The sequence below is a fragment of the Carcharhinus amblyrhynchos genome, chromosome 8 (assembly GCF_965287045.1).
Source record: "Carcharhinus amblyrhynchos chromosome 8, sCarAmb.v2.hapA, whole genome shotgun sequence".
NCBI lineage: Eukaryota > Metazoa > Chordata > Chondrichthyes > Carcharhiniformes > Carcharhinidae > Carcharhinus > Carcharhinus amblyrhynchos.
In genome coordinates, this window is record NC_137331.1 from 120,628,403 (window position 1) to 120,656,243 (window position 27,841).

At 44.1% G+C, this 27,841-nt stretch overlaps 2 protein-coding genes and 1 non-coding gene across 3 annotated transcripts in view; 2 read left to right on the forward strand and 1 right to left on the reverse strand.

Annotated features, from left to right (window-relative positions):
- The first annotated feature begins 1,918 nt into the window (after positions 1–1,918).
- Positions 1,919–10,656, forward strand: rpl30 (ribosomal protein L30). The gene is made up of 4 exons (XM_080194730.1): positions 1,919–2,094; positions 5,096–5,241; positions 7,954–8,084; positions 10,555–10,656. The coding sequence occupies exons 1-4, from the start codon at positions 2,074–2,076 to the stop codon at positions 10,602–10,604; spliced, it is 348 nt and encodes a 115-aa protein (XP_080050856.1). The 5' UTR covers positions 1,919–2,073; the 3' UTR covers positions 10,605–10,656.
- Positions 8,914–9,043, forward strand: LOC145347129 (small nucleolar RNA SNORA72). The gene has a single exon (XR_013887786.1). It is a non-coding gene; the product is annotated as a small nucleolar RNA SNORA72 (small nucleolar RNA).
- A 1,108-nt stretch (positions 10,657–11,764) lies between the features above and the next one.
- Positions 11,765–27,841, reverse strand: part of LOC145346400 (matrilin-1-like) — a 42,714-nt gene continuing 26,637 nt past the window's right edge. The window contains exons 6-10 of the mRNA XM_080193552.1: positions 26,181–26,303; positions 23,379–23,792; positions 20,133–20,285; positions 16,396–16,488; positions 11,765–12,989 (exon numbers count right to left, since the gene is read on the reverse strand). Of these exons, the coding sequence (XP_080049678.1) occupies positions 12,934–12,989; positions 16,396–16,488; positions 20,133–20,285; positions 23,379–23,792; positions 26,181–26,303 (839 nt within the window). The 3' untranslated portion in view covers positions 11,765–12,933. The remainder of the gene's footprint in view (positions 12,990–16,395; positions 16,489–20,132; positions 20,286–23,378; positions 23,793–26,180; positions 26,304–27,841) is intronic.

Consider the following 27,841-nt stretch of genomic DNA (forward strand, 5'->3'; position numbering starts at 1 on the left):
GTTTCTGCTCAGCTATTCTGTGTAACATGTGTTGTGAAGGTTGCCTTGGAGAATGCTTACCTGAAGATTAGAGGTTGAATGCCCATGACTGGCACGGGCGGCATGGTAGCACAGTGGTTAGCACTGCTGCTTCACAGCTCCAGGGTCCTGGGTTCGATTCCTGGCTCGGGTCACTGTCTGTGTGGAGTTTGCACGTTCTCCTCATGTCTGCGTGGGTTTCCTCCAGGTACTCCAGTTTCTTCCCACATCCAAAGATGTGCGGGTTAGGTTGATTGGCCATGCTAAGAAATTGTCCCTTAGTGTCCAGGAATGCATAGTTTAGAAGGATTAGTGGGTATAATATATAGGGATATGGGGGTAGGGCCCGGGTGGGATTGTGTTCGGTGCAGACTCGATGGGCCAAAGGGCCTCTTTCAGCACTGTAGGGTTCTATGATTCTATGACTGCTGAAGTGTTCCCCAACAGGAAGAGAACACTCCTGCCAGGTGATTGTTGAGTGGCATTCATTTATCCATTGTCATAGCATTTGCATGGTCTCCCCGACAATGAAGTCCTAAGAACAGCTTCTTCCCTGCTGCTGTCAGACTTTTCAATGGACCTACCGACATTAAGTTGATCTTCCTCTACACCCTAGCTATGACTGGAACACTACATTCTGCAGTCTCTTGTTTCCTTCTCTGTGAATGGTATGCTTTATCTGTCTAGCGCGCAAGAAACAATGCTTTTCACTGTCTATTAATACATGTGACAATAATAAATCAAGTCAAATCAAGAAACTGTTCTTGAGACTGTTGGTGCATGTCTTCAGACTTTTGTATCTTTTTCCTGATGGAAGAAGGTGGAAGAGGGAATGTCTGGGGTGCGTGGGGTCCTTAATTATGCTGGCTGCTTTGCCGAGGAAGCGAGAAATGTAGACAGAGTCGATGGGTGGGAGGCTGGTTTGCGTGATGAACTGAGCTTCGTTCACGACCCTTTGTAGATTTTGTCGCCTTGGACAGTGCAGGAGCCAATACCAAGCAGTGATGCAACCAGAAAGAATGCTTTCTATGGTGCATCTGTTAAAGTTGGTGAGAGTCACAGCTGACATGCCAAATTTCCTTAGTCTCCTGAGAAAATAGAGGTGTTGGTGGACTTTCTTAACTATAGTGTCAGCATGGGGGGACCAGGACAGGTTGTTGGTGATCTGGACACCTCAAAACCTAAAGCTCTTGACCCTTTCTACTTTGTCCCCGTTGATGGAGACAGGGGCATGTTCTCCTCTACGCTTCCGGAAGTTGATGACAATCTTCATCGTTTTTTTTGACATTGAGGGAGAGATTATCGTCTGCATGGGTTTCCTCTGGGTGCTCCAGTTTCCTCCCACAGTCCACAGTCAGTTAGGGCGCATTGGCCGTGCTAAATTCTCCCTCAGTGTACCCAAACAGGTGCCAGAGTGTGGCGACTAGGGGATTTTCACAGTAACTTCATTGCAGTATTAATGTAAGTCTACTTAATGAGAACATAAGAAAGAGGAGCAGGAGTAGGCCATCCAGCCTGCCCCACCATTCAAGTTGTGACACTAATAAATAAGCTAAATAAATAACATTTTGAAATCTGCTGATTGTTTCCAGAATTTTCTGATTTGATTTCAGATATCCAGCTGCTGCAGTATTTTGCTGTCTTGTCCTGATGCTGAAACTGGGAGAGGGAAGGGGCGGGGCCGCCCACTGTTCCCATGGAGACGGGCTGAGCACACGTGATCACCGGTCCCCGCACCTTGCGGGGCAAAGTGATTCAGGCCGCGTTATCCCTTTGCGTCATCACGTCAGCGCCGGGTCCCGCCCCCTGCCCCCTGCCCCTGGCCGGCTTCGCTGCGAGGCGGGTGACGTCGATTTCAGGCCACGTGATCGCCGCGGTGGCCGATGGGGGAAGCGTGGTGGGTTCTGGGACATCCTTCCTTTTCTCTGCCCGGCCATCTTGGGTTCGCCTCGCCGGCGCTGCCGCTCGTTCCGCAGCGGAGCCCAAACCCGCGCTGCCCAGTTCACCGCACCCACTCCTCACCTCCCTCTCCCTCAGCAAGCACAGGCAGGCAAAATGGTCGCGGCCAAGAAGACGGTGAGTCTCCGGCTGCCTCTCTCACCCGACACCCCCCCCCCCGCCCTCAGAGCGCGGCCTAGGCTTCACGTGGAAGGGGATGGAGCCTGGGGAGGCTGCAAACTCCCCCAGGCCGGACCCTCAGCAGCCTCGCACTGCCCAGGGGGAGGGCTCCTCTCTCCCTTTCCCCTCTTCTCTATCCCCTCGTCTCTCGCCATCTCCATGGAGGGAAGGAATTTGGGGGTGGCTGGGCTGGTTTTCCCATTTTAAATCCTTGTTGTTCTGGGGTATTTTCACCCCGGGTTGTTGGAGGAAGTTACTGTGAAGATAGTGGCTACATTGGTGTAATTTCCATAGATTCTGCATCCATTCCTAAGGATTGGGAAGTAGCAAATGTCACTTCAGTATTGGGGGGAGCCGTAGGCCTGTAAACATTGCACCAGTGCTGGAGAAAATGCTGGGGTTTATTATAAACCATGTGATAACTGGATGCTTGGATTATCCTGAAATGTGCATTTACACTTTTGGGCACAGTTAGTGTGGATTTGTCGAAAGAAAATCACGTTTGATGAGCTACATTGAATCTTGCATTAAGTTGATCTTTCTCTGCACCCTAGCTATGACTAACACTATTCTGAACATAGTCTGAATGGTGTTCTGAACATACCTTTCCTTCCAATGTATGTTATGTTTTATCTGTACAGAGTGTAAGAAACAATACTTTTCACTATTCCACTACATGTGACAATAATAAATTAAATCAAAATCAAGTTTCTTAGCTGGGAGCTTTTGTGACTCAAAATTAATGAAAGTTGAAGTGATGAGTATCGTATATTTGGATTTCTAGAAGGCTTTTTAAGAGTCCCCTAGAGGAGGACGTGGGGTCGGTGGTAGTATGCATTAAAGGTTGGTTAACGGGCAGAAACAGGTCATTCTTGTGTAGACAGGCAGTGGAGTACTGCAATGATCAGTACTTGCAGCAAACTTCTAGGAAGGCTAGAGTAAGCCTTTATCACAAGAGCATTTGAGTGCAGGAGTGGTGAAGTTTTGCCTCAATTGTATAGAAGCTTGATTTGATGATGCCTGGAGTACTGTGTGCAGTTTTGGTCACTTTAACTCAGAAACTACATTATTGCCAATGAGGGAGTGTATGTAGGATGATCCCTATGAAGAATTTGGGCAAACTGGGCCTGTATTCTCTAGATCTTCGAAGGATGACAAGTGATCTCACATTGAAGCTTAAAATACTTAAAGGAATAGACAGGATAGATGCAGATAAAATGCTGCCCTTGATGGTGGAGTCTAAAACCAGGGGGTATAATTACAAAATATCTCTTAGAATCACAATACTACAGTGCAGAATAGGCCCTTTGGCCCATTGAGTCTGCACCAATGCATGAAAGCCCCTGACCTGCCTCTACCTACTCCCACTTGCCAGCACTTGGCCCATAGCCTTGATGTCACTTGGCACCGAGAGGAAGAGTAACACAAGGTTGTGAATCTTTGAAATTGTCTATCCCAGAGGACTCTGGAAGCTCATTACGGCAATAGTGTGGATAAAAGGCATTGTAGTGTTTGATCAGCCATGATCCTATTGAATGGGTGATAGACTGAGTGGCCTCGATATTCCTATGTCTTGATCATTTATGCAATGATCCTACCCCCCCCATATCCTTTGATCCCCTTTGTCTCAAGATTTATATCTAACTGCTTGAAAACATACAATGTTTTGGCCTTAACTTTTTTCTGTGATGCAAATTCCACAGATTTACCACGCTCTGGGTAAAGAAATTTCTCCTCATCTGTCCTAAACGGTCTATCTGGTGTGCTCAGTAAGTAGTCTCAACACCAGGTTGAAGTTCAACAGGTTTATTTGGTAGCATGAGCTTTCCGAGCGTTGCTCCTTCATCAGGTGAGTGGTTAAAGTCCAACAGGTTTAATTGGTAACACAACCTTTTGGAGCATTGCCCCATCAGGTGAGCCTGGTTAACCTGGTGTTGAGATTGCTTGCTGTTCCTACCCCAGTCCAATGCTGACAACTCCACGTCATGGTTTGCTCAGATTGTGACTCCTGGTTCTGGACACTCCACTGGGAACATCCTCCCTGCATCTACCCTGTATCAGGTGGACAATGTATCCGAGAACCAAACTGAATATAGAAGATCTAGAGGTGAATTGAAAAGCAAATAAGAAAACAAAGTGAGAGTATGAAAAGAGACTGGCAGCTAACTCAAAAGTGAATCCCAAAGTCTTCTAGTGGCATTTAAAGAGTAAAAAGTTGGCAAGAGGAGGATGCAGGACTGATTAGTGACCCAAAGGGAATTGACGCATGGGGCAGGATATAACAGTTACGTTTTCAAATGCGTTCATCTGATCTATTGCATATTGTGTGTATGCTTTGAAAATAAATTTTACATCAAGTAGCTTTGATTTATTATTGTCTCATATATTTTCATACTGTGAAAAGTATTGTTTCTTGCGCTATACAGAAGAAACATACTGTTCATAGAGAAGGAAACGACAGTGCAGGATGTAGTGTTAAAGTCATAGTTAGGGCGTAGAGAAAGGTCCATTCAAAAAGTCTGACAGTAGGGAAGAAGCTATTTTTGAGTTGGTTGGTACGTGACCTCAGACTTTTGTATCATTTTCCCGACGGAAGAAGGTGGAAGAGTGTGCGCGATACATGGGGTCCTTAATTATGCTGGCTGCTTTGACAAGGAAGTGTAGATAGTCAATGGATGGGAGGCTGGTTTGTGTGATGGATAGGGCTACGTTCATGACCTTTTGTAGAGCCTTGTGGTCTTGGGCAGAGCAGGGGCCATACCAAGCTGTGATACAACCAAAAAAATGCTTTCTATGGTGCATCTGTAAAAGTCGATGAGAGCCGTAGCTGACATTGCCAAATTTCCTTAGTCTTCTGAGAAAGCTTGAGTGTTGTGGAGTTGTTGGTGGAATGCTATTGTTCTTTAGGGTTTGCTGTTTGTGGTGTTTGTTTAAAATTGACTTTGCTTTTTGAATGCAGAAAAAGTCATTGGAGTCCATCAACTCCAGGCTCCAGCTGGTTATGAAAAGTGGCAAATACGTGCTGGGCTACAAACAGACTTTGAAAATGATTCGTCAAGGCAAAGCCAAGTTGGTTATTCTTGCCAACAACTGCCCAGCCTTGAGGTAAGTTGAACTATTTTGTGAAGTAAATGGCAAAATACAGTGCGAACCAGTATCACTGTCGTTTTTACTTTACACATCCTGGTCCCCTTGCAATAAAGGATAACAAGGGGGTGGCACGGTGGTTAGTACTGCTGCCTCACAGTGCCAGGGACCCGGGTTTGATTTCCAGCTCGGGTCACTGTCTGTGTGGAGTTTGCATGGTCTCCCTGTGTCTGCATAGGTTTCCTCTAGTTGCGGTTTTCTCCCACGATCTGCAAGATGTGCTGGTTCAGGCATCGACCCGAACAGGCGCCACTGTGGCAAGTAGGGGAATTTCTTGGTAACTTAATTGCAGTGTTAATGTAAGCTTTACTTGTGACTGATATTTAAACAAATAAGGCGGTGGCCAGTATTCCAGATGTTATCTCATCAATCCCCTTTGCGGTTAAAGCCTCCCTACTTTTATATTCTATTCCCCTTGCAATAACTGCCAACATTACATTTGCCTTTCTAATCAGTTGCTGTACTGCGTGCTAACTATTTTTGATTTGTGTATCAGGACATTTGGATCTCTCCATTTAAAAAGTATACTGCTTTTCTATCCCTGCCAATGTGGACAAGTTCATGTGATCCTGTGTTATACTCCATGTGCCCCTTATTTTGCCCATTCTCTTAATTCCTGCATACTGTGTTGTGCACTCTGCTTAACAACTTAGTCTCCTAACTAACTTTGTGACATCAGCAAATTTAGCAAACATACATTTGGTCCTTTCATCCAAGTCATTGATATAAATTGTCAATAATTTGAGGTCCCAGCACTGAACCCTGTGGTGTTCACTGATAACATGCCAATCTAAAAATAACTAAAAATAATTTCTTCCCTGCTGCCATCAGACTTTTGAATGGACTTGCCTCGCATTAAGTTGATCTTTCTCTACACCTATGATTGTAACACTAAATTCACAACTCCTTTCCTTCTCTATGAACGATATGCTTTGTATAGCGCATAAGAAACAAATCTTTTCACTGTATGCTAATACCTGTGACAATACATCAAATATACACCATGTATTTTATGTAGTAACCTTTTATTTGAAATCCAAGTGCTCCACAACTACTAACCCCTTTATCCATGTGGCTTGTTACTTCCTCAAAAAACTCTCATAAATTAGTCAAGAAGTAGGTTCTGGCATTTTCCTCTGACACCTGTTAAGCTCACTGGTTTGTAGTTTCCTGATTTCAGCCTCCTTCCTTTCTTGAATGGAGGTGATTGCTTTTTTCATTCTTTCATCTGCCTATCCCCTATTGCCTTTTGCTGGATCATTTCAAGGGACAATTGACAGTCAACCACAAGATGGCAGATTTCTTTCCCAAAAGTAAACTAGATGAATTTCTACAACGAGCAGTTATCATGGTCATTATTACTGAAACTGACTTTTTATTCCCAATTTAATACTTAACCTTCATCAATTGCTATGGTGGGATTGGAATCCGTGTGCCCAGAGCATTAGCCTATGCCTCTGGGCTACTAGTCTAGTGACATAACTGCACTATAGAATGTAGTACAAATCCTGCCCTAGCTAAAGTGCTATGCTCAACAAAAACTGAAACATGCTACTTCTTGTAGAGTCTTGCTTTGTGCAAATTCACTGCAGCGTTTGAGTAAATGACTATGCATTTTGACATCCTTCTTTAACTGGGAGTGCATTGTTCTCTCTCTGAAGTTTACTAAATGTGTTTCATCAATTAATGCATAAGGAACTTTTCCTGTGTTCACTCCATTTTATCCCACCATCAAGTCGATTGACTACTTCATCAAAGTAATTCACTGTGTGCAAACCACTGCTGATTCTGCATTTATATTGTGCACTAATTAAATTGTAGCTATAATGCAGAAATCTGGACTGTGTTCAAACTCCTCCATGGCAGCTGCAGGAATTTAAATTGAATCGATCAATCTGGGATAAAAAGCTGATCTCATTTCTAATCATCCAACTACCCAATTGTTAACGAAAGCCCTATCTAGTTCATTGATATCATTTAGGGAAGGAAACCTGTCTTTACCTGGTCTGCCTTCCATCTGACTCCAGACCCACACCACTGTGATCCTGTCCTCAAATAAACATTCAGTGACAGGTGACTTGAGAGACATGAGGGATGAGCAATGAATGCTGGCCATACCAATGGTACGCACCTCACAGGAGCAGTAATGTTTTGGCTAATGTTTTTGCGGTGTTGTGCATATTTTTTGGTTTTGAGAGAGAACTGTTGAGTGCAAGTTGACAGTGTCTGTATACCACATTCCTCTGCTATTGCAATGTGGGTGTTAGTTACCTACCTGTAGCATGTTAAATTTAGTCCAGGTGCTTGAGTAAGATCGCCTCTGATTGTAATATGCCCTCAAACCAATCCGTTTGCAGGCTTCAAACTTACCTCCCTATTGGCTGGACTACAGCCCATGGGCCGCATCTGGATTGGAGTTTGGAAGACTGCTGCATTAGAACACCATTGGAACAAAATTCGAAGCACCCTTTTACATAAAATAGATATGTTTGAATTCCCCCAGCTGGATTGTTCTTCGTAGTATAAAGCTTGCCCTTTGTCTGTCACTCACACCTAGACTGCCTTGTCTGGCATTGGACAGACTTGTCTGTTATAATGGCTGATCTTGTCTTGATTAGAATTTGAAATGGTAATGATTCTATTTTGATGGAGTTGTCTTTATTATTTCAGGAAATCTGAGATTGAGTACTATGCTATGTTAGCGAAAACTGGTGTGCATCACTACAGTGGCAACAACATTGAACTAGGTACAGCTTGTGGTAAATACTACAGAGTGTGCACATTGGCTATCATTGATCCTGGTAAGTTCTTCCAAGAACAAGCATTTCTGTGGGTTTGCCCACTGTTAAACCAATTAAAAATGTTGGATTTTTAAAATTTGTTTAAAGGATGTGGGTGTCATTGGTTAGACCAGTGTTTATTGCCCATCCCTAGTTGCCCTTGCAAAGATGGATGATGATCTGCCTTCTTGAAACATTGCAATCCCTGGAGCATAGGTACTGCCATAGTGCTGCATTTCAAAGAACAAAGAACAACACAGCACGGGAAACAGGCCCTTCGGCCCAACGAGCCCGCGCCGCCGTCCCACTGTCCCAGTGACCTATTCATGATTTTAGTCTAGGCCTAATGTGCGAGGATCAGGGAGGTCCAATTTAGGGACAATTTAGTACCCAATCAATCAGCCTAAAAGCACATCTTTGGGATGTGGGAGGAAACCGGAGCACCCGGAGGAAACCCACGCAACCACGGGGAGAACGTGCAAACTCCCACAGACACAGGCCCAGATCCATGTGTCCGCACAGCAACAGAGATAGTCTCTGAGCTGTCATGTTGCCCTCGAGATGGTCCAGTTTAAGCACACTAACGACATGAAGCAATAGGCAACTCCCGAAGCAACGTCCAAGAGCAGCCCACTTCGGGACTTGAGGCAACTCATCGCCACCTTGAGGGCCATTAGGAATGAACAATAAATGCCAACCTAGCCAGTGACACTCATCCCGTAAATTGTTTTAATTGATATTGAAAATAATCATGAAGGTTTGTGTCATTTGTTGCTCTGCAATGTGTACATTGTGTAAGAATAGTATGCTATTGTCGCATGCTTTAGCCGTTAATGCTTAAATATATACAATGCGAATATTCTCGCTGGCTTGATTTTTGTCTCTGATCAAGTCAGGCTAGACATTCGCTAGATTATTGCTGTGCATATTGTCTGCAGGGCTAGTTTGTCAAGTCCTGTTTAATATTGACAGCAACAACTTTATTTTATTACATTTTGTAATGTACCTGTTCTGTCACATCTGAAATGCAACATGGTTTTGTTCCAAGTGATATAAGACGACATTTTTAAGGGTACACTGTCTTTGGTATTGATGTATATCTGACAATGCAGTGCACTGGCTTTATACAATGAACATGGGTGACTTCGACTTGTTCTTGGCACCCTGGTCCCTGCACGCTCCTGTTTATCATGCTTTTTTCACTTTTGTAGCTGAGGTTGTGAATATTTTACTTATTGGAAGAGAATCAGTTAACCATTTCCTTGCTTTTTAAGTAATGTGCGTTCAGTATACGTTACAAGCCGTAGCCCTGTAAATTTGTAAGTGGATACCCACAGATTGGTGCAGGGGTGACATGGATCTGCTTTGCGCAAGTATTTCTGAGGGCTGGTGTGGGTCTATCAATGGCAGATGGATTTCTGCTCTTCGACGGTGGCTCCCACCACCTTGAAGACTAGTGGGGATGGGTGATAAATGCTGACCTGGTCACCTACACCCAGATCCCAAGAAAGAATTAATGTTAATTATAATTAAAATGCAAGTTGTGTTGAAGTGGTAGGTATTAATTCAAGATTCTTCATCATAGCTTCCTTGCCGTTGCACTGTGGCCATATTTTTAAAGTCCAGTATGTTTCTTCCTGCCTTCAATATATTTGTATATGTAAACCCTGGGTCCATTCACTGATATACTTTCTACCCAAATGAATCAGTTGCATTAAATTTCATCTGCTGTGTACCCAACCATTCCACCAGCTTGTCTGTCCTTTTGAAATCTATCCCAACTCCTTCACCTGTCACAACCATGGGCGGCACAGTAGTCATCACTGCTGCCTCTCAGCTCCCAGGACCTGGGTCCAATTCCCGTCTTGGGTCACTGTCTGGAATTTGCACGTTTTTCCCTGTGTCTGTGTGGGTTTCCTCCCACAGTCCAAAGATGTGCGGGTTAGGTGCATTGGTCATGTTAAATTGTCCCTTGGTATCCTGGGGTGCATTGGTTAGAGGGATTAGCGGGGTAAATATGTGGTGTTACTGGAATGGGGCCTGGGTGGGATTGTTGTCGATGTGAACTTGATGGGCCGAATGGCCTCTTTCTGTGCTGTAGGGATTCTATGAGCCCTTCTAAGTTTTGTCACCTGGAAATTTTGCAGTTATGCCCTTTGCCCACAAGTCTCGTTCTTTAATATATTTTTTAAAAAGGAGTCGTCCTAACGCTGATGCATTGTACGCTTTCCTCTGATCTGGAAAAGAAAGATTCACAACTATTGTTCCTGTCATTCCATTAGTTTTGTATCTATGCTTGAGTTGTCTTATTCCCTGGGATTTAACTTTGCTGACATTTTGTGGCAGTTGAGTAAAAATGTGTAAATATTGCCTTTAGTTCTGTCATGTCTTTATGAAATCTAACAGTAATGGTCAGTAAGTTGGAGCTGAACTTCATATTGTTATTCTGAGTCAAGTTTGCATCATCTGAACTGAAGGTTTTCTTTTTCAGGCGATTCTGACATCATCAGAAGCATGCCAGAGCAAATCAGTGAGAAGTAAACTCGGCAAGGACTTTGAAATATTTTCCAAATAAAATTATTCTATAAAAAGACACCTGGCTCTGTTTTTAATTATATACTCAACATGACACTTGTGGTGTTGACATGCATTAGAAACAACACTGGAATGTCTTCGAGCACAATGTCTGTGTACCAAGGGAGAAAAGTGACTTTTTTCAGACACTAGTCCAGTATTTGGGCCACATTATTGATAAGGGCCACATAAAGCATCTAAAAAAAGAAACTATTTTAGAAATATGATATCTAATGAATGTGACACAATCAAGGTCCTTTCTAGGCTTCATAAATTATTGTGGCAAACTTGTTACAAACTTATCTACGCTATTGAAGGCTTGGAAAATTTACTGTGAAACAGCCGTGGAACTGTACAGCCGAATGTGAGAGAGCGTACAAGGATGTCAAACATCATTTGCAGAATTGTGAAGTATTGGTTTGTTTTAACCTGAAGATACCATTACTGCTTGCTTGCGGTACTTCACCTTGTGAAGTAGAGGCAGTCATTTGACATATGCCTTCAGGAGAAGGACAACCAATAGCTTTTGCTTTGCATACTCTTGACTAGTGCTGAGGTCACTCTGTGGAGTTCGCATGTTCTCCCCGTGTGTGGGTTTGTCCAAAGATGTGCAGGTTAGGTTGATTGGCCATGATAAATTGACCCTTCGTATTGGGGGATTAAGACTGTAAATATGTGGAGTTGTGGGACCTGGGTGGGATTGTTGATGTTGCAGACCTGATGGACCAAATGGCCATCTGTAGATTCTATGTGTGGGTTAGGTGATTGGCTGTGCTAATTTGCTCCTTAGTGTGAGGGGACTAGCTAGGGTAAATGCATGGGGTTGTGGGGAAAGAGCTTGGGTGGGATTGTGGTCGATGCAGCCCTGATGGGCTGAATGGCTTCCTTTTGCACTGTTGGAATTCTATTATCTATGATTCTGAGTGAAGCACCCTGAGATCTAGATGTTCTCATGCATGAATACAAAAAGCTAGGAGGCAAGTCCAACAAGGAGTTAAGGCAAATGGCATTTGGCCTTTATTGCAAAAAGGTTGGAGTTTAAAAATAGGTTTTTTGTAATTAAGCAGGGTGTTGGTGAGGCCTCTCCTGGAATACTGCATACAGTTTTGGTCTCCTTGAAAAGGATATAGTAACACTGGAGGCAGTCCAAAGGAGATTCACCAGGCTAATTTCTGGAATGAGAAGGTTGTCCTATCAAGAGACTAAATATTCTGGATCTGTATTTCTTGGAGTTTAAAAGAGTGAGGGGTGACATTATTCTAATATATAAGATCCTGAGGGGGCTTGACAGTAGATGGTGAGATGTTTTCACTAGTGGGAGAGCCTCGAAGAAGGAGACCTAGCTACAAGATAAAACATAGGACATAGAAACATAGCACAGTACAGGCCCTTCGGCCCTCAATGTTGTGCCAAGCTATGTCCAATCCCAAGATCAAGCTACCCCACTCCCTATAATTCTGGCACGGTCATTTAAGACAGCTGTGTAGAAATTTCTTCTTGGAGGGTGGTGAGTCTACAGAATTCTTTGCTCCAAAGGCTAGATCATTAGAAGTATTCAGAATGGAGGTGGATAAATATTTGATAGATGGAGGAATAGAAGGTGGGGCAGGCTTGAAGGGCCTGATGGCCTAATCCTGCATCTATTTGTTAGAAATGGAGGAAACCCATTTATTGAGTTTTCAAAATAGTCTGTAGGGCAAGCTCTGTGGGAGGTTGGAGGGCATGATAAAGACTATAAAGGATTCAAGACAAACTCCTTGCATGTGGGCACATTTTCCTTTTATTTGCTTAAACATATAAGCTTGGTACCTATATTAACCATTCCATTTAGTGGGAGAAATTAGATTTTCTGCAGCAAATGGCAAATAATCATAAATGGTTTTTGCAACAGTTATGGCAATAGACATACAATGATGCTGAGTTTACAATGGCTGTCTTAGAATTACAATATTTTGTTTAAAACTACTCATTGAAGGTTATATCTTTACCTGTGAAACCAGAGATCAGTTACATGTATGGAGATAATAGATATAAAGTTAGAAATATGTAATTCTAGCAATGTTCTTATTAAAATTATATACTTGCTAACACAAATGTAAAAATGATGTACAATTTGTTTCCGATCTGGACAACAGGGTCAGTAATAATTTTTCCTTTGCCCATTTGATGTAATAGCCTGATCATTAATAAGATATACATAATGATAGGATTTAATTACCAGATTAGAACACACTGCTTCAACCTAAAGCCTTTGAATGTATTATGGAAGAGGGCAAATGTATTTATTTTTCTTCTTCTACTTGGCTTTGAAATAGTTCTCCATAATCTTCAGCTTGTTCATTACTTCATCCAGTGGTTATAGTTAAGGAACTTCAAGTCCAAATGCTGGAATTTGCTGCTTATCTTTTTTCTATATGTGATTAAATAAAGTGTGTAAGCAGCAACTTCAGGATTAATTAACCCTATTTAAATTTCTACACGATGGCATTTGTTCCTTGTTCAAGTGGGCCATCAAGTGTTAAATGTTGCTGGTTGTTCTACATTATGACTTCATACTATTTCTGCCCACTGAATCACAGCAGAAATTGATACATTTTATTAGACCAGTCTGGCCAAGTGTCAAAGGCCCATTGCTTGGCAATGGTGTGATACTCCACTGGGGAAATTAAGATGACTCATCCCACCCAGAATTTTCTATAACTTGTATTAGAGGGGGCTGTGAGATCATTAAAGGAATTAGAACAAAGAACAAAAAAAAGTACAGCACAGGAACAGGCCGTTTGGCCCTCCAAGTCCATGCCAATTGTGACCATCACACACACCCACCCATTGACTCTGTCTACACTTCCTGCTGCCTTGGCAAAGCAGCCAGCATAATCAATGACCCCATGCACTCCAGGTATGCTCTCTTCCTCCTCCTCCCATTGGGAAAAAGATATACAAGTCTGAGTTCATGTACCAACCGACTCAAGAACAGCTTCCCTGCTGCCATCAGACTTTTGAATGGACCTACCTTTGTGAAAGTTAATTTTTCTCTATACCTTAGCTATGACTATAACACTACATTTTGCACTCTTCTTCTCTATGAACGGCATGCTTTGTATAGCACGCAAGAAGCGATACTTATCACTATGTTAATACATGTGACAGTAATCAATCAACTCAAACCAAATGATGCCCTAGCTAAACTAAAAAAAAAATTCTGCCCTTGCTTGGTCTTTATCCCTCAATGAAGTAAGTTTTTTTTACACAGGGTGTGATGGGTGCCTGGAACTCGCTGCTGGCAGAAGTAGTGGAAGCAGATACGATAGTGACCTTTAAGGGGCATTTGGACAAATATATGAATAGGTTGGGAATAGAGGGATAAGGTCTGTGGAAGGGTAGGGGGTTTTCATTCAGACGGGGAGCAAGGTTGGTGCAGGCTTGCAGGGCTAAAGTACCTATGCTTGTGCTGTAATTTTTTTGTTCTTTGTTGTTACTTGCTCCCTATTCATCCAGACGCCAGAGTGGACCAAGATTTGACTTGTCAAATAAACTCCAGTTAATTTGCGGAACAACACACTGTTCTTCTAGCTCATGGCACACTATCGTTCATCAATTTTCTTAATCCCCTCTGCTGTTTCTTAAATTTTTTTCAACTGAATGTTGGGAAGACCAATATCCATTCCTTAGACCAACTCTGTTTCCTTTCTGCAGATTTATACTTCTCCTTTGCAATTGTTTGATGCTGAACCAGAAAAATCAGCGTTATGTGTAGCCTGAAATTCCACATGGTGGCACAACGGCTAGCACTGCTGCCTCACAGAGCCAGGGACCCAGGTCCAATTCCCGACTTGGGTCACTGTATGTGTGGAGTCTGCATGTTCTCCCCGTGTCTACATGGGTTTCTTCCTACAATGCGAAAGACATGCTAGTTAGATGCATTAGCTGTGCTAAATTCTCCCTCAGTGTACCCGAACAATTGCTGGAGTGTGGCGACTCGGGGATTTTTACAGTAACTTCATTGTAGTGTTAATGTAAGCCTAATTGTGATGCTAATAAATAAACTTTAAAACTTTAAATTGCCTGTCTTTTCTCTTGCCTTATCTGCTGAAATCCTCATTCATGTCATTCTTACCCCTCTGATTAACTGCTCCAATGCCCCTCAGGCTGGCTGCTCCAGATCTGTCCTCAGTAAACTTGAGGTTGTCCTATCTTGTGCCTAGTTCTGTTTGCCCATCATCCAGTACTTGCTGATGTACACTGGTTCCTGCTAAAGCAGCATCCTGGTTTTTCTAAAACTCAAATGCATGTTTTCAGATTCCCCATGGCCTCTGCTGTCTCTAACCTCCCCGAGCTCTACAGCCCTTAGAGATCTGGATTGCTCCAATTCTGGCCTCTTGAGCATCTCTGATTTAAATTGCCCTGTGCACTAGGGCATTAGTCTTACATGGACAATTGGGCCAAAGGGCCTGTTTCCATGATGTAAACATCTGACTTTGAGTCTTGTCCTTTTGTGCTTAACATCTGGAGCAAGATTTGACCCTGCAACATTTGAAGGCAAGAGTGCTACCAACTGATGCCTATACTTGGATCTCTCTTCCTTCCCTTGTCTACTGACTGCCATGCAATACCTGAACCAACTATTACCACTAAAATGTCATAGAGTCATTAAGATTTACAGCACAGAGAGAGGCACTTAGATCCATCGTGTCTGCCAGCCATTAAGCACCTATCTAGTAAAACACCATTTTCCGGCACTTTGTCCGTAGCGTTGAATGCTGTGGCATTTCAAGTGCTCATCTAAATGCTTCTTAAATCTGGTTCTCATCCCAGATACGCAGCAACTTCTAGGTTAAAAGGTTTTTCCTCAAACACCCTCTAAATCTCCTGTCCCATACCTGAAATCTATGCCTCCTGGTTATTAGCCCTCTACCAAGGGGACTTTCTATCTACCCTATCTATGTTCCTCATAATTCTGTACATCTCGATCCGGTCCCCCCTCTGCTCTGAGGAAAGCAACCCCAGCCTAACCAGCTTCATAACTGAAATGCTCCAGCCTAGGCAACATCCTGGTGAATCTCTTCTTCACCCTTTCTAGTGTAATCATATCCTTTCTATGGTGTGGCGACCAGAACTGCATATAGTACTCTAGCTATGGCCTAACAAGCATTTTATACAGTCCAATCATAACCTCCTTGTTCTTATATACTAAGCCTCGGCTAATGAAGGCAAAGCCTTCTTATCCACCTTATCTACCTGTCCTGCTACCTTCCAGGATCTTTGGACATGCATCCCAAGGTCCCTCTGTATCTCCCAGTGTCCTGCCGTTCATGGTGCATTCCCTTGCTTTGTTAGTCCTCCCAAAACGTACCAACTCACACTTTTCAGGATTAAGTCCCTTTTGACTATAAAACAATGTCCATAAAACGATTTGAAAGAAGTCCACTTGTGATCATGTGGACATCCACAGAGCAAATATAGGCAATTGTTCTCCATTGTGGAAAAAAAATGTGAATCAGTGAAGCACTGGGGGCACGTACCAATTGACTCAAGAACAGCTTCTTCCCTGCTGCCATCAGACTTTTGAATGGACCTACCTCGCATTAAGTTGATCTTTCTCTATACTCTACCTATGACTGTAACACCACATTCTGTACTCTCTTGTTTCCTTCTCGATGAACGGTATGCTTTGTCTGTATAGCGCACAAGAAACAATACTTTTCACTGTATCCTAATACGTGTGACAAAAATCAAATACTGTACATTGAAAGGATATATTTCTGGGATAATGTCTGTATTCTTTCATTAGCATTAACGTGGAATGACACGACTGCTTCACACTTGCATTGATCATCGAGTGATAGACTTCCTGTAAATAATTAACATACAGGTATAAATTAATCTCCGTATGAAAATAATTGGTAGGGCACAGCTTTTAACTTTAACAAAGGCCATCATTGTCCTTCATTGACTCCACGTTTTGCCCGAGATTGAATGTTCTGCCCATTGTTCCTTTTCTCTATTGCTTTTCATTGGTCCAATACAAACTCTAGTTATTGTGGAATTGAAATATCATAACATTCAAGAGTATGGGACAAGTGCAACTTACAACTAGACAAAGACCAGCTGAACCATCAAACCTGTCCCATACCGTGAGCATTATAGAGCATTATAGCGAAACACTTCCTCTCTCCAATTCTATAGGATCTAAAGGGCAGGAGCAGGCCATTTGGCCCAACAGGCCCTCCTCCCAACCCTCAGCCTACCAGCCTAACTACCTTTTCCAATCCCATCTCCCTATCCCTCTATTCCCTGCTCCATGTTTGTGTCAAGTTACTTAAAAGCTTTAACACTATCTTTGTTAACCATTCCATATGGCAGCGAGTTTCACATTCTCATCTCTGGCTTAATTTGCAAAACTCCTCCCTTCCAGATATTTAGAATTTTAAATTTACAGCTGACTGCATCTTGAAACAAAAAAAAATACTGTTTATAGGATGAAACGCAACAATACAAATGGAACAAGAATTATTAGTTATATTCCGGCTTAATTAAGTACAATACATTATTACTGATGTTATTACTTTGGAGTCATAGCCATAGAGTCGTGTAGAGAGAAAAGGCCCTTCGATCCATTGAGTCCATTGCACCAACAATAACTATCACTAAGGGCGCGTTAATCCCATTTACCTGCACTTGTCCTAAATCCTGGAATGTTGTGATATTTCAAGTGCTCATTCAAGATCGTAAGATTTCTGGCCTCCACTACCTTCCCAGGCAGTGCATTCCAGATTCCCACCACTCTGAGTGATTTTTATTTTAGTACACCCCTCTGAATCTGCTGCCCACCCCACCCTAAAACGGGTTCCAATCCCACTAAATGAGGCAGAATCTGAATTCAATAAAAGATATTTAGAATTAAGAATCTACTGATGACTATGAAACCATTGTCGATTGTCGTAAAAACCCATCCGATTCACTAATGTCCTTTAGGGAAGGAAATCTGCTGACCTTACCCCGTCTGGCCTACATGTGACTCCAGAGCCACAGCAATGTAGTTGACTCTCAACTGCCTTCCAACAGCAACTAGGGATGGGCAATGAATGTTGGCCAGCCAGCGACACCCATGTCCCACGAATGAATGAAAAAAAACTATACCCCCTCATGATTGACCACTCAACCAAGGGGAACAGCTCCCTGCACACCCTGTCCACACCCCTCATAATCTTATACACCTAAATAGTGATGTTTTGAGGAATGTACATATTACAGAGAAGGAGGTGCTGGAGTCTTAAAGTGCATCAAGGTAGATAAATCCCTGGGACCTGATGAAGTGTATGCTAGGACATTGTGGGGGGCTAGGGAGGAAATTGCGGGTCCCTTAGCCGATATATTTGAATCATCGATAGCCACGGGTGAGGTGCCTGAAGATTGGAGAGTGGCAAATGCTGTATCTTTGTTTAAAAAGGGCTGCAGGGAAAAGCCTGGGAACTACAGGCCAGTGAGCCTCACATCTGTGGTAGGTAAGTTGTTGGAAGGTATGTTAAGAGACAGGATCTACAGGCATTTAGAGACGCAAGGACTGATTAGGGACAGTTAGCAAGGCTTTGTGAGTGGAAAATCATGTCTCACAAATTTGATTGAGTTTTTTGAAGGGGTAACCAAGAAGGTAGATGAGGGCAGTGCAGTTGATGTTGTCTACATGGACTTTAGCAAGGCCTTTGACAAGATACTGCATGGTAGGTTGTTGCATAAAGTTAAATCTTACGGGATCCAGGGTGAGGTATCTAAATGGATACAAAATTGGCTTCTTGACAGAGGCCAGAGGATGGTTGTAGAGAGTTGTTTCTCAAACTGGAGGCCTGTGACCAGCAGTGTGCCTCAAGGATCAGTGCTGGGTGCACTGTTATTTGTCATTTATATTAATGATTTGGATGAGAATATAGGAAGCATTGTTAGTAAGTTTGCAGATGACACCAAGATTGGTGGCATGGTGGACAGTGAAGAAAGTTATCTTCAATTGCAATGGGATCTTGATCAATTGGGCCAGTGGGCTGACAAATGGCAGATGGAGTTTAATTTAGACAAATGCGAGGTGATGCATTTTGGTAGATTGAACCAGGTTAGGACTTAATCAGTTAATGGTAGGGCGTTGGGGAGAGTTATAGAACAAAGAGATCTAGGGGTACATGTTCATAGCTCCTTGAAAGTGGAGTCACAGGTAGACAGAGCGGTGAAGAAGGCAGTCAGCATGCTTGGTTTCATTGGTCAGAACATTGAATAGAGGAGTTGGGATGTCTTGTTGAAGTTGTACAAGACATTGGTAAGGCCACACTTGGAATACTGTGTGCAGGATATTATTAAACTAGACAGAGTGCAGAAAGTATTTACTAGGATTGATTTGGGTTATGAGGAGAAGCTGGATAAACTGGGATTTAATTCTCTGGAGGGTAGGAGGCTGAGGGGTGATCTTATAGAGATCTATGAAATAATGAGGGGCATAGACAAGGTAGATAGTCAATATCTTTTCCCAAAGGTAGGGGAGTCTAAAACTAGAGGGCATAGGTTTAAGGTGAGAGGGGAGAGATACAGAAGTGTCCAGAGGGGCAATTCTTTCACATAGAGAGGGTGAGTGTCTGGAACAAGCTGTCAGAGGTAGTAGTAGAGGTGGGTACAATGTTGTCTTTTAAAAAGCATTTAGATAGTTACATGGGTATAGAGGGAAATGGGCCAAATGTGGGCAATTGGGATTATTTTAGGGATTTAAAAAAAATGGCAGCATGGACAAGTTGGGCCAAAGGGCCTGTTTTTTCAATGCTGTAAATCTCTATGACCTCAATCATGCCTCAGACACAATCCCCCCTCAGCCTTCTCCAAAGAAAACATTCCAAGCCTATCCTCCCTACTTTGCACGTGGCAGGAACTGTGTGGTGCTGTGCCACTTGGTGGGTCTTCTAGCAGGAGTTACAGTACACCCCTTCACTGTCGCTGGAACTCCCTTTCCAATAGCAGACATGGACTGCAACAGTTCAAGAAGTGGAGGTGCTGGCATTGGGCTGGGTTAGGCACGTAATAATTCTCTCACAACACCGGGTTAAAGTCCAACAGGTTTACTTGGTGATTGGAGAACTGGGTTCCCAAGCAGAGCATATAGGGACACAAAATTACAAGATGATGGTTGGAATGCGAGTCTTAACAGGTAATCAATTCTTTACAGGTACAATTCCTGTATAGGTACAACTTACAGGTACAATTATCTTGTAATTGAGTTTGTGTCTATATATGCCCTGTTTGTGAACCCAATTCTCCACTCACCTGATGAAGGGGTAGTGCTCCGAAAGCTCGTGCTACCAAATTAAACCCGTTGGACTTTAACCTGGTGTGGAGAGACTTCTTACAGGTTCAAGAAGGTGGCTCACCATCACCTTCCAGAGGGCAATTAGAGGTGGGTAATAAACCTCCACCACCCGTATCCCGCGAACAATTTTTCAAAAAAAAGGTTTTTGGAATTACCTTTACAAATCTGTAGTTTCAGTTTTTCCACGATTTTGCCCATGGTTTTGAAGTCTTTTGTATAATACAAATATTCATCGTGTGGAAATGAAGCAATCTGGTGCAATTGTTCTTGACCTGCCTTGCCAACCCCAACAGCATATATATTAATACCTGTTGAAACAGTTCCCATAAATACATTAGCTTGCTTCTCTTAGCCTTGTGTGTGTCATAGAGCCAGAATGAGTTGTCGTGATCAGGAATACATGGACTGACAGATTTCGATCAGAACTCTCAAAGGAAATTAGGTAAGTATTTAAAGGAAAGCTTTGCAGAGATGTGGGGGAAGAGCAGGGGATACTGACCAGTTGGGTTGTTCTTTCAAAGATTGAAGGCACTTGGCCCCACACATGATGCATTGACTTGAATATCTGGAGGGCAACTCAGATGAAGAATCAGAGAATAGAATCATAGAATCCCTACAGTGCAGAGAGAGGCCATTCAGCCCACTGAGTCTGCACCGACCACGATCCCACCCAGGCCCTATTCCCCCAACTCCATATAAGTTTATTTATTAGTCACAAGTAGGCTTATATTCACACTGCAATGAAGTTACTGTGAAAATCCCCTAGTCGCCACACTCTGGTGCCTGTTTGGGTACACTGAGGGAGAACTTAGCACGGCCAGTGCACCCTAACCAGCACGTCTTTGGAGTGTGGGAGGAAACTGGAGCACCCGGAGGAAACTCACACAGGCATATTTACCCTGTTAATCCCCCTGACACTAAGGGGCAATTTAGCATGGCCAATCAACCTAACCCACACATCTTCGGACTGTGGGAGGAAACCGGATCACTCACACAGACACGGGGAGAATACGCAGACTCCACACAGACAGTGACCCAAGCCGGGAATTGAACCCGGGTCCCTGGCACTGTGAGGCAGCAGTGCCACCGTACTGCCCCTCAGAAACTCAGCCATGATGGGCTGGAAGGCTTCTTTCTGTTTTAGAGCTAACAAATCAGATTTATACAGCACCCTCTAAACCAAGGGATGTCCCAAAGCATTTTGTATCCGCTGAAGATCTTTGGTAGTGTAATCACCATTGTACTAGTGGAGATCCAGGAGTCAGTTTCTGCACAGCAAGCTCCCATTAACACAATATTATTTTTAGTGATGTTGATTGAGTTACAAATATTGGACAGGATGCTGTGGAGATCAACACAGCTGCTCTGAAAAATTACCTTAAGGTCTCTTATATTTACTCGAGAGAGCAAATGTGTCTCATCAGCCAGACTGCACTTCTGACAGCCCCTCAGTACTGGCACTGGAGTGGCATTATTGTTCTCGAGTGTCTGAAGTGGTTATTGAGGCCTCAACTTCCTGACTAAGAGGTGAAAGTCATGGCTGACACTGTAAAAATGTAAACTGTGTGATCCTATGGGTGACCGCACTCAATGAAACGCGTATTAACACGTATCACAATGTTAAAATGGCGGCGCGGGCTCGTTGGGCCGAAGGGCCTGTTTCCCGTGCTGTGTTGTTCTTTGTTTGTTTGTTTTTATGTGGGAGCTTCAAGTTTTCAGGTGTCCAGATCACCAACAACCTGTCCTGGTCCCCCCCATGCCGACACTATAGTTAAGAAAGCCCATCAACGCCTCTACTTTCTCAGAAGACTAAGGAAATTTGGCATGTCAGCCACGACCCTCACCAACTTTTACCATAGAAAGCATTCTTTCTGGTTGTATCACAGCTTGGTATGGGCTCCTGCTCTGTCCAAAACTGCAAGAAACTACAAAAGGTCGTGAATGTAGACCAATCCATCACACAAACCAGCCTCCCATCCATTGACACTGTCTACACTTCCCGCTGCCTTGGAAAAGCAGCCGGCATAATTAAGGACCCCACACACCCCGGACATTCTCTCTTCCACTTTCTTCCATCGGGAAAAAGATACAAAAGTCTGAGGTCACTTACGAACCGAGTCTAGAACAGCTTCTTCCCTGCTGCTGTCAGACTTTTGAATGATCCTACCCTGTAATAAGTAGGTTTTTCTCTACACCCCTGCACTCAACCCTGGAACACCGAGATAACAAGGACGCTGATGTCCGACTCCTATTTATTGACTACAGCTCAGCCTTCAACACCATTATTCCCACGAAACTCATCTTCAAGCTCTGTGGCCTGGGCCTCGGCACCTCCCTCTGCGACTGGATCCTGAACTTTCTAACTTATAGACCACAATCAGTAAGGATCATCCTCAACTCCGGTGCCCCACAGGGCTGTGTTCTCAGCCCCTTACTATACTCCTTATACACCTGTGACCGTGCGGCCAAATGCCCCTCCAATTCGATTTTCAAGTTTGTTGACGACACCACTGTAGTGGGTCGGATCTCAAACAATAACGAGACAAAGTATTGGAATGAGATAGAGAATCTGGTGGACTGGTGCGGCGATAATAATCTCTCCCTCAATGTCAACAAAACAAAGGAGATAGTCATCGACTTCAGGAAGTGTAAAGGAGAAATTATGACTATAACCCTACATTCTCATATAGGGCACTGGTGAGCATGTTCTTTCTATCATATAGGGCATTGGTGAGGCCGCAGCTGGAGTACTGTGTGCAGTTTTGGTCACCGCACTTGCGCAAGGATATTTTGGCCTTGGAGGGAGTGCAGAGGAGGTTCACTAGGCTGATACTGGAGTTGAGGGGGTTGAACTATGAGGAGAGGCTGAATAAACTAGGCTTGTACTCGTTAGAGTTTAGAAGAATGAGGGGGGATCTCATTGAGACGTATAAGATGATGAATGGGATGGATAGGATAGAGGTGGAGAGACTCTTCCCGCTCAGAAAGGACAGTAGGACTAGGGGGCACAGCCTCAAGATAAAGGGGGGGCAGTTTAGAACAGAGTTGAGGAGGAACTTCTTCACTGAAAGGGTGGCGAATCTCTGGAATTCTCTGCCCGTTGAAGTGGTGGAGGCTGCCTCGCTAAATATATTTAAGACGCGGGTTGATAGGTTTTTGATAGGCAAGGGGATTAAGGGTTATGGGGAGAGGGCGGGAATGTGGAACTGAGCCACAACAGATCAGCCATGATCTTATTGAATGGTGGGGCAGGCTTGAAGGGCTAGATGGCCTACTCCTGCTCCTATTTCTTATGTTCATTCTGCACTCTCTCGTTTCCTTCTCTATGAACAGTATGCTTTGTCTGCATAGCGCGCAAGGAACAATACTTTTCCTTGTATAATAATAAATCAAATCATTACCATTCTGCTTTGCTTTGTTTGCCCATTCCGCCATGTTGACTTGGTCATGCCCAGCGGTGAACACGATCGCGATCTTTGGGATTTTCTCCGAAAGAGGCCGAGCTCCTTCAGCCACTTTGAAACTGTTTTTAAAGATCTGCCTCAGCGCCAGCCCTGCCTTGGGCGCTCGGCCGATGTACTTGGCTTGACTCACTGCTGCCTTGACCTGATTCGCTGTGCTGTAGCGCCTGAGGGGAAATTCAGTTTGCACTTTAGTGGAATACTGCACCAGGCCCACACGAGTTGTGTTCGATGCAACTTCCAAACCATCCACGATGCCGCTGACAAGCTGTTTCACCGAGTGGAAATTCTTCGCTCCCAGGCTTCCGGATCCATCGATGAAGAACACAAGATCCATTGCTCCATTGGCACACCCTACAGCGGCCAAACAGAACAATATCCATGAAGCATGTGGGGAGTAGGCAGACACGATCATCGTCGTAAACGTAAGTGGGAAATGAAGGTCATGTGTGTTGAGCTATAATACAGATCTAACCACAGAAAGAAAGCAGTATCCTTACAGCCTTTGTTCAAACATGGACAAAAGAACTGGACTCCAGATTTGAGATGAGTGACTGCCCTTGACATCAAGGCAGCATTTGACCAAGTGTGGTGTCAAGGAGCCCTAGCAGAACTGGAAAAAATGGGAATCGGAGATGGGGGATGTGTCGCAATAATCTGTACATCCTGTACAGAGAGAGTGCCAGAACTAGAGGGCACAGCCTCAAAATAAGAGGGGGCGGTTTAGAGTTGAGGAGGAACTTTTTCATTCAGAGGATGGTGAATCTCTGGAATTCTCTGCCCGTTGAAGTGGTGGAGGCTACCTCGCTGACTATATTTAAATCACGGGTAGATAGGTTTCTGATAGACAGGGGAATTAAGGGTTATGGGGAGCAGGCGGGAAAGTGGAACTGATCCACTTCAGATCAGCCATGATCTTATTGAATGGCGGAGCAGGCTCGAAGGGCTAGATGGCCTACTCCTGCTCCTATTTCTTATGTTCTTGATCTCGGAGCCTATGAAGCAAATGAAATGTCCATGGAGTGTTCTGAATATTCTTGGATTAGGGGAGGGTTTGGGGCGGCACTGCTGCCTCACAGCGCTAAGGACCTGTGTTTAGTTTTCAGCTTGGAGTCACTGTCTGTGTGGAGTTTGCTCTGTGGCAACGAGTGCCACAGATTCACCACTTTCTGGCTGAAGAAATTCCTCCTCAACTCAGTTTTTAAAGAGCGTTCCTTCACTCTGAGGTTGTGCCCTCAGGTTCTAGTCTCTCCCACTAATGGAAACATCCTCTCCCCATCCACTCTGTCTAGGCCTCTCAGTATTCTATAGATTTCATTTAGATTCCTCTTTATCCATCGAGCACAGACCCAGAGTCGTCAAACGCTCCTCATATGACAAACCCTTCGTTCCTGGGATCAGTCTTGTTAAGCTCCTCTGGATCCCCTCCAAAGCCAGCACATACTTCCTTAGATACGGGGCCCAAAACTGCTCACAATACTCCAAATAGGGTCTAACTGGAGACTTGTACAGCCTCAGCAATACATCCCTGCTCTTGTATTCTAGCCCTCTAGAAATGAATGCTAATATTGAATTTGCCTTCCTAACTGCTGACTGAATCTGCACATTAACCACCAGCCACTGGTGTGTTTGGAAGGATTGTTCAGGTTGACTCTCAACCTCTTTGACCACTTTACAAACGCACCTCCCTTGGCTACCAAGGCCTGGGGTTGGACTCGAGCCCAGAGCTTTCACCTCAGAGGCAGGGAAGCTAACCCACTGCGCCACAAGACCGCCAATATCTTTCTGCAATATATTTGGTACAATTCCCTACATAGTGAGCCAAACTTAGAGCCTCCCTTATCAATTGGGTGCTAAATTTATTCGGTGAAGGTATTTAAGGGTGAAGGGGGAAAAGTTTTAAAGGGAATATTGGGGGGGGGGGGCTTCTTCACACAGAGAGTGGTGTGAGTGTGGAATGAGCTGCCAGATAAAGTGATGAATGTAGGCTCATTTTCTAACATTTAAGAAAAACTTGGGCAGCTACATGGATGAGAGGGGTGTGGAGGGATATGGTCCAGGTACAGGTCAGTGGGACTAGGCAGAAAAATGGTTCGGCACAGACAAGAAGGGCCAAAAGGCCTGTTTCTGAGCTGTAATTTTCTATCGTTCTAGGTGGTGGGTATTAATGGGGAACTCACTCGAGCTCATGTGCGCAGGAGCAGACTGAAGGAGATACTGGTTGGAAATGTCCGCATTACTTGTTTTTGTAAATAAAACTCACGGGTGTATAAAGTCTAGGCTTCATCACTATTCTACCCATCATGGCCTAGCTATCTGAGTTGTAACATTCTGTTTATTTATTAATCACAAGTAAGGTTTACATTAACGCTGCAATGAAGTTACTGTGAAATTCCCCGAGTCGCCACACTCTGGCGCCTGTTCGGATCAAAGCACCTAACCAGCATATCTTTCAGACTGTGAGAAGAAACCGGAGTACCCAGAGGAAACCCACGCAGACACGGGGAGAATGTGCAAACTCCACACGGACAGCGACCCAAGCCGGGGATTGAACCCGGGTCCCTGGCACTGTGAAGCAGCAGTGCTAACCACTCTGTCACTGTGCCACCTATACCCTTATTGGTGACAATTGAATGGCCCATTTCTGAAGATTTTGCCGGTTTGGTATAAATTGGACTCAGCTCAAATAGGTTGGAAAGGGAGTGAAGACGGTGAGTTGCGAGCGGAGGAAGAAAGACTTACTCTGACAGGTCTTCCCATCGGGGTTAAGTATGTATCCTTTCCGACATTTACAGAGGTAACTGTCTTCTGTACTCACACAATCATGTTCACAGCGATTCCCGGCCAAGACACAGAAATCAACTCCTGCAATAAGAACAGAGAATCTAATGATCTACATTACAAAATGACAGCTGTAGGGTGAAGGGTTAATGGTCTGTAATTAAACAATGATGTTAACTAATAAAGAGAGGCAGAGGTATTGTCGTTGGACTAGTAATCCAGAGACCCAAGGTAAAGCTCTGGGGACTTGGGTTCGAATCCCACCAAGGCAGATGGTGAAATTTGAATTCAATAGAAATAAAAGTCTAATGACCAGCATGGAACCATTGTCGATTGTTGTCAAGACCCATCTGGTTCACTAATGTCCTTTAGGGCGATGATGAGTGGGTGGGTAAGTGGAGCTGAGTCCATGAAAAGATCAGCCATGATCTTATTGAATGGCGGAGCAGGCTCGAGGGGCCGGATGGCCTACTCCTGCTCCTAGTTCTGATGTTCTTTACACCAGATCCACAACAATGTGGGTGACTCTTAAACGCCCTCGGAGATGGGCAATAAATGCTGGCCCAGCCAGCGATGCCCACGTCCCATGGACGAATATAAAAAAATAAGGTAAGGATGACTTTGAAGGTGGATAACCAACCAGCACAGAACAAGGCCCTTCAGCCCATCACCATCTTACTTGGTCTGGCCTACATGTGATTCCAACAACGTGGTTGACTCTTATCTGCCCTATGCAATGGCCTAGATAACCTCTCAACTCAAGGGCAATTAGGGACAGGCAACAAATGCTGGCCTATCCGGTGACACTCACATCCCATAAAAGAATAGAGAAGAAACAATGGGAGCATTCACGGCGATGTCCATCACCATCCAGTGCACAACATCCCACTTGACTGTGTCCCTCTCCAGTTCTCACTGTGGCCCCAATGTGTACAATCTACACAACGCGCTGATGGATATTTTGACAGTGCCTCTCTTCTCAGTGATCCCTACCACCAAGAAAGAACGTAGGTGAGACCGGTACTAGGGGCCAGAATATAAGACAATAGTTAATAAATTCAGGAGAAACCTCTGAAGGAAGGTTGGGTAGGTTTGGGTTGTTTTCTCTGGAGCAGAGAAGACTGGGAGGTGAGCTGATCGAGGTGGTCAAGGTTATGAGGGGCATGGGCAGGGTGGATCAGGAACAGCTGTTCCCCTTAGTTGGAGGGTCAGTCACGAGGGGACACAAGTTAAAAATGAGGGGCGGGAGGTTTAGAGGGAATTTGAGGAAAAGCTTTTTTTACCCAGGGGCTGGTGAGGGTCTGGAATGTGCTCCCTGGGAGGGTGGTGGAGGTGGAGATGTCTCACATCCTTTAGAAAAATACCTGGATGAGCACTTGGCACATTGTAACATTCAGGGCCATGGGCTGGTAAGTGAGATTAGGCGGGTGGGTCAGGGCCTTTCATGTGTCGGTACAGACTCGATGGGCTGAAGGGCCTCTTCTGCACTGTAGGATTCTGTGACCGAGAAAGAGAGAATGTGGAACTGGTCTATCACAAGGGGTAGCAGAGACTTAGATACATTTAAGGGAAAGGTAAATAAGGAGAAGGAAAGGAAGAAAAGGTTTTTAAAATTTATCCTC

Bases quoted from the DNA above. Each gene is read 5' to 3' on its own strand.
- rpl30 (XM_080194730.1), top strand. From the start codon at position 2,074: ATGGTCGCGGCCAAGAAGACG. The intron at 2,095-5,095 runs GTGAGTCTCCGG...TTTTGAATGCAG, and splicing joins TGGTCGCGGCCAAGAAGACG to AAAAAGTCATTGGAGTCCAT. The intron at 8,085-10,554 runs GTAAGTTCTTCC...TTTCTTTTTCAG, and splicing joins ATTGGCTATCATTGATCCTG to GCGATTCTGACATCATCAGA.